The following is an 18,249-nucleotide window of genomic DNA, read 5'->3' as shown; positions in this document are numbered from 1 at the left end:
CTTATATGTAATCATGTTTGTTTTTCAACACTGTATCAATTCTAACATCACTGCAAGTTAAAATTTCTTGAAAACTATTCATTTATTTTATAGCTTTTTTAAGTATTGTTGTCTTAAGACCATATGTTGAAAGATTATGAAACTTGTATTTTACAGATTAGGCTGATAAACTAAAGGGAAATAACTCTTTTTTTTTCTTTTTCACAACTTTTACAAATGAAAGACTTGCATAATTTAACATTTTTCAATGAACGGACATTCATATTTTTCTCCATTAACAAAACAGACTGCCATGAAATTCTATAAGTGGAATTTGGTAGGTTTTAAAAAAAAATAAACAAATAATAAAATAATACTAAATCAAACCTGCCAGCCATTGATTTTTCTGAAGCATTTACAGGACAAGAGTAGTTTGTATCTACCAACTAGCTTTGTTCAATTGTTAAACATTTGGTTATGCCAAACCAACCAACTATTATCTATGTAAACGGTAGTGTTTTTAAAGAGCTAACAACAACACGAATGACATTCTTAATATGCTAAAACATTACTAATGAAAAGTGATGCTTTAAAGTTCACTGAATATGCAACTAAACATCTGGCATGATGATTGTGTGCATATTTCCAGTGATTCTACATATATACTGCAACCATTCAGGTTTAATCCACCATTTTCTACATAAGGAAATGCCTGTACCAAGTCAGGAATATTACAGTTGTTTTCCACTTGTTTGCTGTGTTTGAGCTTTTGATTTTGCCATTTGATATAGGACTTTCCGTTTTGAATTTTCCTTGGAGTTTGGTATATTTGTTATTTTACCTTTTTTTCAAAATGCTGCATTGAATTTTTTATTAAATAATGAAATCTTGAAATTAGAAGTTCACAATTCCATGCAAAGCAAATGGTGATCTTGGTCAATGAAATATTTTTGTGAACAGTTTAAAGCATTAATAATCTGATTTAAGCAATAACGACCATGTTGGTTTGACGATAGAGTTGTTTAACATAACTTTCAAAGCAGACCCCTTAAAATGTTTGGTTTTAACTGACCTAGCTGTTTCTGAGAAAAAGTTTACAACACATGCAAAGAAATGGAAACAGCTCAAACTGACCCTTTGTGTCAGGTGATGTAAGAGCCAATTATCTATTAAAGACTTAGACCTCCTATTTATGATTACCCGAATCAACACTGTCATCTGTGTGTGCTGTTCCATCTCTGTTTAGTTGATTCTTTGTGCCCATTACAGCCTCATCAAATGTTTTAGGATTTCCCTCTGTAGCTTTTAGTATTTCATCATAAAAATCCTCAACCTCCTGTGCAGTTAAAGATCTACTTTCCTCCTGACAGGGAATTATAAAACTTCATTAAAACATGGGATATGGTCAAACCTAAGTTGTCCTAGCTATGTATTATAAAAAGAATTTAATTTGGTTATCTTGGTATACACTCGTTTTATAAGCCTTATTATGTGTTGTAACATATGTGTTTGCATGTCTTGATCTATAATTATTATCAAATTGTCCTTTCCCACTATGGGTTTTTGAATGGTAAAATAAAACATTTGATTTGTATTTATTTCCATATTAACATGTTTGGAATTGTTAAGTAACTATGTAGAAATTCTAATATGATGTTTACAGTTGTTATTTTTGTTGGACTTGTGTTGTAGGTCTGCTGTTTCATTCATGTTTACCACAATTCTGCTTTCATTTATATGAAACTGACTGAAAATTTCCCAACCACATTCTTAATTTTTTCAATATTCTAACTTTCCTTTATCTTCAAGATTAAGAATTAATGGGACTAAAGGTATTCTGTAACTTCAGTCCTTTCTATTGCATTTGTTTTAACCACTGCATCAAGCATGTTTTCAACTTCAGCTCTGTAGAAGAATTCTTAAACCAAATAATTTTCTCTCGTCTGTTCTTCAGCAATTTTCATATTAACCAACCTTCTTTGAAACTCCATCCTCCTGTAAGTTGTCTTTTTTCACTTCAATCATCTGATTATCATCAGAATTCATCTTTACATCTACATTTTGTATGTGGTTATTTTCACTATAGCTGTTGCCATCTGGTTTTATAAATTCACTTGAGTTCACATCCTCAGACTTAGTTATCTCCCCTTGATGACCTTGAATCTCATCAGAGGAAGATCCTAATTTCTTAATGACTTGGGACGCTGGATTCATCACCTATAATGAAATATATTCAAATCATTACATTCTCAAATAAGGATGTTGGTTGCTATAGGACTTTCTAGTAACTCACTTCCGAAAGCCTGAATCTAATTTCAAAATTACAATTGAATACAAACCATTTCCCTTGTTGGGAAGTATACTGGTGTAAATACTGGTTTGCTGCAGTGCAGAACAATGGTGAGAAGTAAAATAGAAAACAATTAATTTCCAGATTTATGATCAAGTTTGATTACAAGTATGTTGGAAGACCATTAATAATTTTTAGTTTTATCAACCAAATATTATCTTTAAATCAACGGGGATTAAAAACTAATAATCTTTGACTCTTCATTGAGCTTCATTGTCATGAAGCAGGTTTACTTCCCAACAATGGAAATAACCTGTTCAAATTATAATTTTAGAGTTTCAGAAGGCTATAAGGTTGAACTAATAATAGAAGTAAGGATTGTGGCTTTATTACTGAAACAACCTGGAAATAATGAACAATAATATTAATAATCAGCATTCAACTCAGTTGTTCAGTAGTTATAAACAATCAAAATTGCTACAGGGCTCCTGCAGATATGTTGGTCTTACCTGCATAACAGTCTGTAGTAATTTTGGTGTTTTTTTACGTTCCTTTGGTGGGTGAAAAATTTCTTCAACATCCACTTTACTTCCACAAAGAGAACTTTCACTTTCTTTCTTAGTCATCTTAGCATTTTGTCTTAGTAGTTTTCTATAATTAAGAAACGAAAAATGTATATAAGATGATATACAGATATCGTTACGGAATATTACAAAGTAAAAACCACAACATCGTTTGTTTATTTCTCATCCCAAAGATCACTTAAAATCTTCAATAATCATCGTTTGCACTGGATTTCCATTCACTTTTTGTACAGTAATAAAAATCACTCTATATTATAAATTCCTTTTATTTTAGCTGGTTTTAACGGTAACATTTGACACTTTCCTTTTATAAGAATGTCTAAAATTTGATCAGTTCCTTAGGTTTTTATTTTACTCTTGGTATACTTATATTGTAGTCACTAGCAGTGTCTAAATACACCTGTTCATGTTGTTTATTGACTTAAAGAAATTTGGCAAAAAACCTACAGCTTTATTTACCCCAATACAGATTTCTTTGCTCTCTAAATGTCTTTTCTAATTTTGTTGTGTTTCAGGGTTGCTGTCTCAATGATGTACATCCCATTCTTACCAATTTAAACCTTGTGAGTAAAATTGTCTCGTGCAAAAAAACAGAAAGTTTAAGGTGTCATGATTGGTAGCTTATTCATTAAGATGTCACAATATTGGAAGTTTCCTTGGCAACAGATCCACTGTTGTCTAAAAATCTACACTTAACGCTTGAAAGACTGAAATACATAATAGAGAAACAAATTATCCTTATCCATATGTTTGATCATCAGTTACAATATTTTTTTTTACCAGCATCAGTTAACTGTTAGATTGTAATATGCCCACTGAGGCTCACATGTTGAATACTTAAATTAAACTATCTTGATAAGAAATATTGAAACCAAATCACAACTAAAGGAGAATCCATATATATCTATATTCATTTTAATTGAAAACATTTAACACATTTTTGGTTGACTGTATAGCAACATAATACTTCCTGTAAAATGAAACCAAAAGTAAGCATTTATTATCGCTATTTTACGAAATTTTCCTTTGATCTTGCCGACTGATAATTTCCTTTCCCAGCGGAGTCGAGTGATATGAAAAATTATCGCTAGAAACTAAGGGGGCACGTGGCGTTGCTAATGAAATTGACATGAAATTGACAACGTCGTCATAGGTAAAATAGCGATAAACAGATTATCATTGGTCATCTCAACTCGATTACTTTTCTCACATTCGCCGTACCGTCTCAAGCGAGAAAATCAATCTCGTTGAGATGATCAACGATAATCTATAAATATTTAAAAATAATTTCTTCTCAGAACAATATTTACCAGCATTCTTGCAAAAATCCTATAATATAAAAAAAAATTGAATACAGAATTAGCCCAGGATCTATACACACCTAGCTCTTTTCTTTAACATTGTATGTGCTGCAGGAAACTCACTCATTGCCGACTCAAAGTCAGCTTTACTCAGCATGAACAAGTTAGTGAATCCTTTGACCCTGACATCAGCTGTTCTTCTATTACCCTCTGTCCCCACTGATAACAAACTGAAAGTAAAAGCTTTAAATCCAGTCAATAGAGAAAATTCAAGTTCAAAATATTGTCAAATGTATTAGACATAATATTAATCTCTCTCTAAATTTTATTTGTGTTATTGGGTTGCTGTCTCATTGATGTATACCACATATCTCCTTTTATTCATTTGCAGTTAAAAATGACAAAGCAACTGAATTTTGTTGACAGTTGAAAAGTGACATCATTATGTTCATTTTTTTGTATTTGGATTGTCTATTTTACCAATTTAAAAACATTCAAAACATTACTCACATTAACTGCGCGTAACGTCGCACAAGGAAGTCCCAATGTTCAGAGTGGAATATGAAGTTTTGTTCAATGTCACGTGGAATGGTCTCAACCAATCAAATATTGATTAAGCTATCAAATTTAACATAGTGGAATACTACAAAATGTACAAGTTTTTTTGTCTTAGAGTCATAACTAAATTATTTTTTATTTTTTACATTATTCTAAATCACCTTAATTTGAAGATTTACAGAGACAGTAGATGAAGATCACATCTTCAGTAAAATATGTCATGCAATAAAATTTACCTAATTTCGCCAAACACTGAACCATTTTTTAAAGTTGCAAACACAATCGAATTTTCAAGTCCACCAACAACTTCTACTATTCCTTGGCTAACTATATACATTTCTTTTCCTACTTCACCCTACAGAACATTTCAAACAAGTTAGGCATTCTTATTGTCAAATTTTTAACTTGGTTAATTAAAAACCTTGGTATTTCATGGGTCAAATATTAATATATAAGTACAGATATGTGATCAGACATTCGATATGAAAGAGTAGACTTCTGTGTCACCTTAAACTTTCCAGCTTGTCCAGCAAAATGTGATATTTTGTATCATGTATTTTCATTGGAAGAATGAGGCTGATAGGAAAAAACATCCCTTTGAATGCAAGATATTTTCCCTTATAAACTTTAATGTGCGCATGTTAAAATTGCTTCTTCTTACACTTTATCTTTATCCATGATTAAATCAGGGCTTCCAAAATTATTTTTAGCCAGCTGGACATTTTATATATTATCCCGATTTTAATCCCTTAAGACAAAATAAACAAAAGGCAATTATGGTAATCAGTTGGCTAGTTGGCCATCCCAATGGCAATGATTGACATTAACAAAAACGATATTAAACTTTCTTTGATTCAAATTTGAAGTTCTGACGTAAACTGTTAAATTGGCAGTGCATCATTCGAAGTGTGCAACATCAGCGTACTTATATCTGCCTTAGACTCTTTATTTGTGCAAAATAAAGTTGTCAAAAACTTTACTTTCGTTTTTGAAGTAATACCGGATGTTATCTTGACAATGGTAAAACATGGACCAGAGATGGATACGTAAATTCCGTATACGTTTGCAAAGTATGAAATCTTTCTACGTTATTTCTTCAAGAATATATTCGAAATAAACGTGAGATAAAGGTATCAATGACAATTTAAACATTTTTTGAAGAAATTAGGATGCATAATTAAATGTCACACCTGCGCACATGCGCACACGTGTACTAGTTCAAACAGAGACATGTCTCTGGTTCAAACAACGTGGTTATATGACGATTTTTCATTTTCACCTTTTTAATTTTTCATCAAATCATATTTGCAAACGTATTTCTGATAATTTAAATCTTTTTGACTAAATTAAATAGATGCAAACCGCTGAAATGTAAGAAAATAACTTTGAATAGACCGATCAATGTCCGGTTCAAAATAGTTTACCTGTCACCTGAACAGGTAAATTTCAGCTGTTCGACAACTAATTAGCCTTGATTAAAATGAGAAGGTATTAAAGTAGGGGTTGTTTTGATAGTACTTAATGATCATGTCACTTTTATGACCGGAAATGTGTGGCTGTTAAAGGCAAAATGTTGGGTCAAAAAGATCGCAAATTATGTTAAAATGACCGTCTCTTAAGAAAGCCTTAAAAACTAAAAAGTAGATGACCGTTTCATGCTTTTCCCAGCCGGACTTTTACCGGACATTATACAAATGTCCGGCATATATGACCGTTTTGGAAGCCTTGGATTAAATCCATCTTTATTGAAAAAGGAGATGTATGTGAAAAAATAGTATGTAATAAAAGGAACCATCTGACAAAATTTTATAAACTGAATAGCTGGGTCACTTTTTTAACCCGTTTTTTTAATAGGACAAGACAATTATTTTTCTTATAGTTATTACTTTTCAAAGTCGGTATAATGTAATACAAGCAGGTATTACATATGTATATACCTTTCTACACACATATTCTCCAGGCAGGTATAACATAGGCTTTAGTTTCAACACCAGATTGTACAGCAAAGACTTGTCACAATCTTGAAACAATTTCACTTTACTTAACGTGTTGAAGTGTACATGAATGGCTAAGTCTGTCCTCAACTTCGTAGGTAATGTGTCCATTAATGCCTTTTCATCTGAAAAATAAAGATTTTTAATATAAAGTATTTAATCTTAGTGTTCAATGTTGAATATTGTAATACAGTAGTTTCAATTCAAATTATCTCCCCTTTATGTTTATGCACAAGGTACTTTGGTTAAATATAAAGATGATGATGGTGGATGGCTGCTTAACATCTAGCAGCAAATTAATATGCATATTCAGGACGAGAATATAATATGAAATTTAACCCTGCTTTGTACTAGACTGACAAAATGAGCTGGATTTTTAACGTGCTAGTTCACAAGGTAACAGTCCGCAGGAAGACATGTCACCATACCCGGACACATTATTCTGATTCAGAGCTGACCAGTCTTTGCTCTTTCTCCTTAATGCCGCGTGCAAGCAGCAAATACCAATTTTAAAGTCTTTGGTTTGACCTGGCCAGGGTTAAAACCCACGACCTCCCGCACTTAAGGCTACCATGAGACCACCATGGCGGTTGGTTAGATATAAAAGTGCCTTTTTGATTTTTTAATAAATCTATTATTCTGGTGTATTTTTAAAAGTATGAAAGAATTTGTAAGCCTATAAAACATTTCAAACTGGTTGATTAAATAAGCATAGAATCAACTGCTGTTTTGGATAATCAGTTACACATTGTCCAATTATCTTAATGACTTTATTGCTATACATACCGGTATGTGTGCTTTGGAGATTTTATTTTGCTGAAACCTGTTGAGCAAAATGTTATGCCTTTAGATAAGATTAGACACATCTTAATAGATAAGCAATAATTTGAAACTTTTCTGCATCTATTATGCCCAAAATATAAATAATCTCAATAAAATATAGAAATAAACTGTAAATCAGTATCTAACCTAAAACTTTTTGTTGTTGCCAGTTGTACAGAAACCAAACTCTAACTTTTTCTCTCATTTCTTTTGGTAGGTTAAGATTTTTAACATATCTCAAAGCTGTTTCCATTCTTTTATCATACATTGTCTTCACCCTCTGTGCAGACTCTACTATGTCACGTATCTATCGAACATACAAAATTTACTTTGAAAAGAATACCAGAGAGCATCATTTTTTCTAATCAAAATATAAAACAACTATGCCTGTAAATTTGATTTTGCATCAAAGCAGAGAATCCCTTTATATACTGTATATAATAAAGTCAAGAAGTTAGGATATTGGAAACTAAAATTGATCCTGACCAATATTTTGTGGTCTGTGATATTGCCCAAGAGATAAAAAAAAAAAGTCACTCCAAGAAACATCTGCAAACAAAATTCTATGGCTGTATAAAATCTGTTTCTTAGAACTGGATGTAGATGTGCATACACATGCAGACATTTTTGCTTCTGCAATAGTTTCCATGAATATTGTTGAGTCAAATTAAAGTGTCATGAAGAGATGAGTAAATGGACTCAGACTAAATCTTAAATATTTGAAATAACACTTATATTATATTCAAAAGATCTCATAATCGGCACTGATTTTCAAACCTGTCCGATACATTGCTGATAAAAACCTCTGATATAAGTTTGATAAAAATCTGGCAAGAATTTGAACATGACAGTGACGAAAGGGCGGGGGACAGTAAAATCAGTTCAGGATTCAAAGTTAGTATACTCACTTGACCAACCAGTAAAGCAAAAACAAAGACACCTGACAACCAGTAAACTGTCATGAAAACATACTCCAATTCATTCTGTGGTTTGTTTATCTTTCCTATAGAGGTTGCTGTCTTGGTAGCCAAATAAAAACACCTGATATACCTGTGGATTAGAGTTATTATTTTTATATTCATTTATATAAAAGTGAGATTCAAAATGTCAAGCTGATCAAAGTTTAGCTGCATTTTTCCATTTACATAACAATGTTAACACATACTTTCAAACTCAAATATCTTAAATGAACAGATTCTTGAGTGTTAGACTTCAATGTAAGACCTGATTATCAAACATTCTTAAATACTTACAATCCTTTGAAGTTATAATTTTTTTTTACTTCTTTTTCATAAACTGTTTGATTTTTATTTAATGTACTTATTCCTATGACAAAACTTTCATCATAATAGTCCCTGTTTTCAAGCCTTACTATTCTCTTTTACTAAATGTAACCAAATGGCATTACAGGTCATACTTTTAAGACAGGTATTATTTATCATATCTGAATAATCTCATTTCACTCCAGGTTTTTGGTGGCAGTTAGCCCAAAAGTTTTACATTTTAAATTTTTGTAATTGTTAAAATGTGAAAAAGCCTCTTTATTTTATTTTTTTTTGTATGTTCTTTTAACAAAGAAATTTTCACATTTTTCAATTACTTCATTAGGTTTGAAAACTGCAAGAAAAGATTTCTGTTCTTTTTTAAATTCCATGTAACTTACGCATTTCCTTGCCCATTGTACACCCATAGATTTTTATCGAATCCTTCATACAGTGATACTGAATAGTAACCACAAGTTTCTATATGGATCAGGAACACCATGTAGGTCATTGTCTTCAAAATTCTGTCAATAAAATTATTTCTGATGTCCATTATTTAAATATTTTTTAAGCCTTGTCTTATGTTTGTTGGGATATTGTATATTATGATCACTCTTTCAATATCTGAGAAAAGGGATAGTTTCATTTTTTTGGGGAATAAGGAATAATAATATTTTGGATAATATCATTTTGTACCGGTAATAAAAATATGGAATGTTTAAATATTTTCAGGAATATTCACTGTCAAAACTTTAATAGTATGGAATCTTAGCAATTCTAAATTTAGAGAAAATGAATTCATCTTCAATTTGATTTCAATAAAGAATCATTTTTACATTATTCATTTAACTCTTAAAGTTTATACATTAAGAATCGGGAATCTTACTTCAGTTGAAATAAAGACAGATGTCTTTTGATTATTTTTGTCATTGGATTGCTGTCTTATTAATATATACCCAACATTTCCTTTTATTCTTAATATTTCGGCTTAACCTGCTGAATTTTTTAGATTAGAAATCAATACGACTCAAATGTTGCAAGAAACTATAAATTTCTGAATTTAAGACAGCTAAACATCTATTTTTAGATATTCATCTTTGGATATAATTGATTGGTATATAAGTAGTGTTCGTTTTTACATACCTTAATATATGTGCTGATCTAACAGCCTGATCACATCTCTGGTAAAATTCCCAAAATGTTTGAATCTAAAATAATTTGTTTATAATTATATACATCAATGTCTATTAGGCCAAAAGTGCTTATCAAAAATAAACTGTTGACACAGAGACATGCTTATAAAACTGCATATGAAATACCATTGACTAATCATAAGTGGTTCCCTAAACACTAAGCTAAACACAAACTTTAACTTGTAAACAATGTAAAAGTTTCAAAGTCAATGAACCTTGATGGTGAGTGGGACCAAATAATCTCCATGGAAAAGAAGACTTGCAGATGCTTATACTATCATTGACTTAACTGTAGTGGTTCCTCTTAAACTGATCTAATCAAAAACTTCAACATGTAAACTATGCAAAACATTCAAAGTCAATAGAGAATTTCTGAGGGGGGCAGAGCCAAATGATCTACATGGAAATGAGATGTGCCAATGCTAAGGCATCTGCATACCAAATATCATTGACCTACCACTAGTGGTTCCCTTTAAACGGACCTTATTACAAACTAATACATGTTAAGTAAGCAAAAGTTTCAAAATCGATAGACCATGACTGAGGGGATGGGGCCAAATAATCTCCATGGAAATGAGATGTGCCAATACTAATACAACTGCATACTAGATATCATTAACCTACCACTAGTGGTTCCATTTAAACTGACCTAATCAAAAACTAATACATATTAAGTAAGCAAAAGTTTCCAAGTCAATAGACCATCACTGTGGTGGCTGGGTCAAAAGGTCTCCATGGAATAAGATGTGCCAATGCTAATACAACTGGTTATACAATTTCATACCAAATATCATTAACCTACCAGTGCTAGTGGTTCCCCATAAACTGACCTAATCACAAACTAATACATATTTGACACCACTGATGGCAGTGCCGCTGGAAACAGCATAACCAAAATCAACTATTAACTGGAAGTTTCTTATGGATTTATAATGAAATTCATTAAACTTTTCGATATATTATTGTCTTGAATACACCATCAGTAAATGGTTGCAAAAGTCAATTTACTGTAGAACTTTGAGTTACAAGCTTACTAAATAAAATCCTGATGAAGATATTTTACTTCATATGGTGCACTATAATTTCTATGAAATTCATACAATATTTCAGGAACATTATAACAAGGATAAAACAATGGACTATTAATCCTTTTGACAGGCATCATATCTTAAACATGGAAAATTTAATAACCTGAAGAGGATAAATATCAAAATCAATCAGGTATTGTGGTAAAATCTATGTATATCTTATTAAAATCTACTTATAAAAAATACAGCATGACTATGAGTCTCTTGCAAGCATTTTTTCTTTGCATATTATAATTCAATTGTCAACTGAGAGTAACAGAAAGAAAATGATTGGCAAATACATACTTGTATCTGTATAAATAAAGTAGTGTGCTTTGTGTCTATTGTTTTCATGTTAGTTTTTTTTTGTGTCATACCAATCATTCGAGTTAAGCCAATTGCTACTGATTTTTACAGTTTGTTCATTTCTTGTGCTGTTACACCACTGTCCTAGGTTAGGTGATGGTTTAGAGCTCACAAACATGTTTCACTCCGCCACATTCTTTATGTGACTGTCCAAAGTCAGGAGCCTGTAGTACAGTGGTTGTCGTTGGTTCATTTCTCATATTTTCATACTTGTTTTTCATAATTTGTTCTATAATATATTAGGCTGTTAGTTTTCTCATTTGAATGGTTTCACATAGTTCATGTTTGGGCCTTAAATATATCCAACTATATGATATGGGTTTTTCCCATTGTTGAAGGCTGTGGGGTGGCCTATAATTGCTTACTACCACTTCATTTGAACTCTGGTGGATAATCTCATTGGCAATAATACCACCTCTCCTTATTTTTTAAAGAGAATACCTGGGTAGAGCAGTTATTACAAATCCATAACATAGAAATAACAATTTATGGTAACATAAGGCGCCACTACTTTATATCAATGAATATTTGTGACATAGCTCCTCTTCATGTTATATAATGTCATGAAATATTTACCTTCATCAATCTTGGGAGTCTTAGTAATGTTGATGTTCCATGTATACCAGTCACAAAGTAAAATATATCTAATGGCATCAATGACAAGACATCAAACTGAAAGGAAAATATAAAGCATTACAGTGATCAAGACAATAGTTTCCATCACAGAATATTGACTATATTGAGCTAAAAGTCAATAGGGATCTCCCTCTCCTTATATATGTCTGTATATTCAAGGTTTGTTTCTGAATGAAACTCAAACTTAATCTGTAACTTCCTTTGATTGACTATATACCAAACATGTAATCAACTAATTTGGGCTGTACAGAAAAAAGGGTTAAAAAATTATATTTTCAAGCAGTTTTTCTATGTCCTAGGGCCATCACTTCCACTCCCCATATAAATTTCTAAACCAGAATGAAATTCTAATTTAATCTGCAACTCCTTCAATTACGATAGTATTTCCATCACAGCATTGGTTTTATACGACATTATATAACGTCATGTGTGCTTTTGTTTGGCATAAATCTATATCAATAGGTTGAGCTAACAGATAAATATCTTAAATGGGATCATTTCTATTTCGTAGCTTAGATAAATTTGATAAATGATCAAAATAATATATTTCTGTTTTGTAGAATTGAATAACGTACATGTACATAACAATACACAGATTCATGGAAAATTTAACACAGGCAAAATGATCTTGTCAGTTCAAGAATCCAGGATTCCAGTTTGCCCATGTTTAATTTAAACGACATCAGACATCAGTCTTTAGTAAGAGTGTTTCTGGTAATGAATAGGAATCAACATCAGACATTAGTGTTTAGTAAAAGTCTTTCTGGTAATGAATAGGAATCAACATCAGACATCAGTGTTTAGTAAGAGTGTTTCTGGTAATGAATAGGAACCAACATCAGACATCAGTGTTTAGTAAGAGTGTTTCTGGTAATGAATAGGAATCAACATCAGACATTAGTGTATTAGTAAGAGTGTTTCTGGTAATGAATAGGAATCAACATTAGACATCAGTGTTTAGTAAGAGTGTTTCTGGTAATGAATAGGAATCAACATCAGACATTAGTGTTTAGTAAGAGTGTTTCTGGTAATGAATAGGAATCAACATCAGCCATCAGTGTTTAGTAAGAGTGTTTCTGGTAATGAATAGGAATCAACATCAGACATTTGGGTTTAGTAAGAGTGTTTCTGGTAATGAATAGGAACCAACATCAGACATTAGTGTATTAGTAAGAGTGTTTCTGGTAATGAATAGGAATCAACATCAGCCATCAGTGTTTAGTAAGAGTGTTTCTGGTAATGAATAGGAATCAACATCAGACATCAGTGTTTAGTAAGAGTGTTTCTGGTAATGAATAGGAATCAACATCAGACATCAGTGTTCAGTAAAAGTGTTTCTGGTAATGAATAGGAATCAACATCAGACATCAGTGTTTAGAAAGAGTCTTTCTGGTAATGAATAGGAATCAACATCAGACATTAGTGTATTAGTAAGAGTGTTTCTGGTAATGAATAGGAATCAACATCAGACATCAGTGTTTAGAAAGAGTCTTTCTGGTAATGAATAGGAATCAACATCAGACATTAGTGTATTAGTATGAGTGTTTCTGGTAATGAATAGGAATCAACATCAGACATTAGTGTATTAGTAAGAGTGTTTCTGGTAATGAATAGGAATCAACATCAGACATCTGTGTTTAGTAAGAGTGTTTCTGGTAATGAATAGGAATCAACATCAGCCATCAGTGTTTAGTAAGAGTGTTTCTGGTAATGAATAGGAATCAACATCAGACATTAGTGTTTAAAAAGAGTGTTTCTGGTAATGAATAGGAATCAACATCAGACATCAGTGTTTAGTAAGTGTTTCTGGTAATGAATAGGAATCAACATTAGACATCAGTGTTTAGTAAGAGTGTTTCTGGTAATGAATAGGAATCAACATCAGCCATCAGTGTTTAGTAAGAGTGTTTCTGGTAATGAATAGGAATCAACATCAGCCATCAGTGTTTAGTAAGAGTGTTTCTGGTGATGAATAGGAATCAACATTAGACATCAGTGTTTAGTAAGAGTGTTTCTGGTAATGAATAGGAATCAACATCAGACATTAGTGTATTAGTAAGAGTGTTTCTGGTAATGAATAGGAATCAACATTAGACATCAGTGTTTAGTAAGAGTGTTTCTGGTAATGAATAGGAATCAACATCAGACATTAGTGTTTAGTAAGAGTGTTTCTGGTAATGAATAGGAATCAACATCAGACATTAGTGTTTAGTAAGAGTGTTTCTGGTAATGAAGAGGAATCAACATCAGATATTAGTGTATAAGTAAGCGTGTTTCTGGTAATGAAGAGGAATCAACATCAGCCATCAGTGTTTAGTAAGAGTGTTTCTGGTAATGAATAGGAATCAATATCAGCCATCAGTGTTTAGTAAGAGTGTTTCTGGTAATGAATAGGAATCAACATCAGCCATCAGTGTTTAGTAAGAGTGTTTCTGGTAATGAATAGGAATCAACATCAGACATTAGTGTTTAGTAAGAGTGTTTCTGGTAATGAATAGGAATCAACATCAGACATTAGTGTATTAGTAAGAGTGTTTCTGGTAATGAATAGGAATCAGCATTAGACATCAGTGTTTAGTAAGAGTCTTTCTGGTAATGAATACGAATCAACATCAAACATAAGTGTTTAGTAAGAGTGTTTCTGGTAATGAATAGGAATCAACATCAGACATTAGTGTTTAGTAAGAGTGTTTCTTGTAATGAATAGGAATCAACATCAGACATTAGTGTATTAGTAAGCGTGTTTCTGGTAATGAAGAGGAATCAACATCAGCCATCAGTGTTTAGTAAGAGTGTTTCTGGTAATGAATAGGAATCAATATCAGCCATCAGTGTTTAGTAAGAGTGTTTCTGGTAATGAATAGGAATCAACATCAGCCATCAGTGTTTAGTAAGAGTGTTTCTGGTAATGAATAGGAACCAACATCAGCCATCAGTGTTTAGTAAGAGTGTTTCTGGTAATGAATAGGAATCAATATCAGACATCAGTGTTTTGTAAGAGTGTTTCTGGTAATGAATAGGAATCAATATCAGACATCAGTGTTTTGTAAGAGTGTTTCTGGTAATGAATAGGAATCAACATCAGACATCAATGTTTAGAAAGAGTGTTTCTGGTAATGATTAGGAATCAACATCAGACATCAATGTTTAGAAAGAGTGTTTCTGGTAATGAATAGAAATCAACATCAGACATTAGTGTATTAGTAAGAGTGTTTCTGGTAATGAAGAGGAATCAACATCAGACATCAGTGTTTAGAAAGAGTCTTCTGGTAATGAATAGGAATCAACATCAAACATCAGTGTTTAGTAAGAGTGTTTCTGGTAATGAATAGGAATCAACATCAGACATCAGTGTTTAGTAAGAGTGTTTCTGGTAATGAATAGGAATCAACATCAGACATCAGTGTTTTGGAAAGAGTCTTTCTGGTAATGAATAGGAATCAACATCAGACATTAGTGTTTAGAAAGAGTCCTTCTGGTAATGAATAGGAATCAACATCAGCCATCAGTGTTTAGTAAGAGTGTTTCTGGTAATGAATAGGAATCAACATCAGACATCAGTGTTTTGGAAAGAGTCTTTCTGGTAATGAATAGGAATCAACATCAGACATTAGTGTTTAGTAAGAGTGTTTCTGGTAATGAATAGGAATCAACATCAGACATCAGTGTTTTGGAAAGAGTCTTTCTGGTAATGAATAGGAATCAACATCAGACATTAGTGTTTAGAAAGAGTCTTTCTGGTAATGAATAGGAATCAACATCAGACATCAGTGTTTAATAAGAGTGTTTCTGGTAATGAATAGGAATCAACATCAGACATCAGTGTTTAGTAAGAGTGTTTCTGGTAATGAATAGGAATCAACATCAGACATCAGTGTTTTGGAAAGAGTCTTTCTGGTAATGAATAGGAATCAACATCAGACATTAGTGTTTAGTAAGAGTGTTTCTGGTAATGAATAGGAATCAACATCAGACATCAGTGTTTTGGAAAGAGTCTTTCTGGTAATGAATAGGAATCAACTTCAGACATTAGTGTTTAGAAAGAGTCTTTCTGGTAATGAATAGGAATCAACATCAGACATCAGTGTTTAGTAAGAGTGTTTCTGGTAATGAATAGGAATCAACATCAGACATCAGTGTTTAGTAAGAGTGTTTCTGGTAATGAATAGGAATCAAACATATCATGTTTGTATTCTATATACAGATAGTAAAATAATTGAAGAACTTTTGTGTACATTACTCATTATTATAAAAACTGAAAATTACCTTGAATATACTCTTCTTCATGTAATGTTTTCTTGTTTTTTTAACATCAGTCTACAAAAGCATTATACAGAGACTCTTTATACAATAACATAACTAATGAGTATCATTAAAATATTAATTAAAGAAAAAACTCAATATTTAAAAAAAAAATATCTATTTAAAACAATTTTTTTGTGTTTTCAATTTCATTATTATTCTACAACATTAATTCATTGGATCTCACACACACATAATGTATATATAAGTTGTAATGTTATAAAATTTGAAATAGTCATGAATTTAATTGACAAATTGTAGAATAAAATCTGATATTTCTGCAGTAAGAACCTTATTATTCTCAAATGCTGTGTTGCAATGTTTCATTCTCCCTAAAAAAGAAAAAGCATTATCTTCCTTAGACAAGGCAGAGTTTAAATGAATTGTTGTTTTATGCTCCAACTGATCTATGTAAATCTGGCTTTCAACAATTTCTGCTTTTTTTAATGTACATGATTAAGTCTATTACAGAAACCTAAACTGCTTGCATTAAATTTGGAATCATGTTTTGTATAATTATCTATATTTGGGTAGAACATTTATGCATAGTGCATTCTATCTATCAATACTTCCCAAATTGGAAATCATTTGTTTATGGTATTCAATTAATTGGATTTTAAACAGCCTTTGCTATCATGTAGACATCTTCCTTTTCAAATACAAATTAATTTGCACTTTTATACATTCAACAATCAAATACAAATCAATTTGCACTTTTATACATTCAACAATCTATAATTTTCATCAATATATTAAATGAACTTATTACAAAGTTACCTCATTCAATCCACTGACTAAATAGGTCAGCCTCGGTTTGAACACTAAAATATCCAATAAATAAATAACATCAGCTGTATAGTCTGCTAATAGCCAATACAGTTTGTTCCTGTCATTCATATATCTTGTTTGGAATGATGCTCTCAGTGGAATGGCATATGCATTGTACATAAAAGTCAAGGTTACCAAAAATAACCACCCCATGTAAATTTTACCTAAAACAAGGAACATGACATTATATAAAAACACATAAAATGCGGTAGTCTTTGTATTTTTTAGTCAATTTTATATAAAAAAAAATGTAAAATGCCCAAATTAAATAAATAATTATCCGTCCTAAACTGTCAGTTCCTGTAAGAAAAAAAACATCTAACATTTTCAATTCTAATTTTAATGATATCATTATCTCTCATTTTAATTTATTTTAAAGATGCATTCTATAGAATTTATATCTTCTAAAAATAGAACCAATATAAATAAAACATTATGAGTAAATTTATATTTACTTTTGTACTTAAAACAAAATATCAAAAATTATTGTTTGACAACTTCTGTATAATTCTTAGGTGAAATGGTACTTTATCTGGACAGTTGAAGTGGAAAACTGAATTGTTCTGAATGGAAAAATTATATTATCATGGTTGAAGATACCAATCAAAGTATTCAAATAAATGAAGAAAACTACTTACTTTGTGCTTCAAACACCTTAGGAATTTTACAGGTAAATCTTGTTGATCTACAACACCTAAAAAGGTGATGTTCTTCCTCAGGCTCTCCAGTAGGGGTAGGCTTGTGACCTGGTATGAATGAATCAATCCTATGTGTCCTTTGAGGAGGCTCCTCAAAATTGGTGATGGCTGAAAATATGAAGAACATACCTGTCAAATCTGTTGGTCCATAATAACACTATTGTTTTTGCTTATTTGCTCAAAATAATTAATCTTTAGTTATATTCAATCACTTTTGTGTGTCCATAAATGAAAATTGTGTCACCATTGTCCAGGTAATTGCTGATTAAATGGAAATTATCTTCATATTGTAACAGGTAGTCTGTGAGCTATTGATCACTAAGTGATACCCCTGTTTTAAGTATTCAATAAACAGGAAGTTGAAGAAAA

The 18,249-nt window shown here is 31.5% G+C and overlaps 1 protein-coding gene and 1 long non-coding RNA gene across 3 annotated transcripts in view; one reads left to right on the top strand and one right to left on the bottom strand.

The window, feature by feature from the left end:
* Nucleotides 1-18,249, top strand: part of LOC127702195 (uncharacterized) — a 305,823-nt gene that overhangs the window by 172,587 nt on the left and 114,987 nt on the right. The window lies entirely within an intron of this gene.
* LOC127702113 (uncharacterized) overlaps nt 1-18,249 on the bottom strand; it is a 55,048-nt gene that overhangs the window by 3,018 nt on the left and 33,781 nt on the right. For both annotated transcript variants that reach the window (XM_052206180.1, XM_052206182.1), the window contains 14 exons: nt 17,821-17,988; nt 17,132-17,346; nt 16,319-16,369; nt 11,993-12,088; nt 9,934-9,998; nt 9,192-9,314; nt 8,437-8,578; nt 7,676-7,835; nt 6,650-6,831; nt 4,949-5,067; nt 4,235-4,384; nt 2,779-2,920; nt 1,954-2,196; nt 1,180-1,342 (listed from right to left, as the gene is read on the bottom strand). In XM_052206180.1, coding sequence (XP_052062140.1) covers nt 1,180-1,342; nt 1,954-2,196; nt 2,779-2,920; nt 4,235-4,384; nt 4,949-5,067; nt 6,650-6,831; nt 7,676-7,835; nt 8,437-8,578; nt 9,192-9,314; nt 9,934-9,998; nt 11,993-12,088; nt 16,319-16,369; nt 17,132-17,346; nt 17,821-17,988 — 2,019 coding nt within the window. The remainder of the gene's footprint in view (nt 1-1,179; nt 1,343-1,953; nt 2,197-2,778; nt 2,921-4,234; nt 4,385-4,948; nt 5,068-6,649; nt 6,832-7,675; nt 7,836-8,436; nt 8,579-9,191; nt 9,315-9,933; nt 9,999-11,992; nt 12,089-16,318; nt 16,370-17,131; nt 17,347-17,820; nt 17,989-18,249) is intronic.

Source organism: Mytilus californianus, unplaced genomic scaffold (assembly GCF_021869535.1).
Source record: "Mytilus californianus isolate M0D057914Y unplaced genomic scaffold, xbMytCali1.0.p SCAF_5, whole genome shotgun sequence".
Classification (NCBI taxonomy): Eukaryota; Metazoa; Mollusca; class Bivalvia; order Mytilida; family Mytilidae; genus Mytilus; species Mytilus californianus.
The sequence above is the reverse complement of the archived record's forward strand: the minus strand, read 5'-3'. Positions and strand labels throughout refer to the sequence as shown.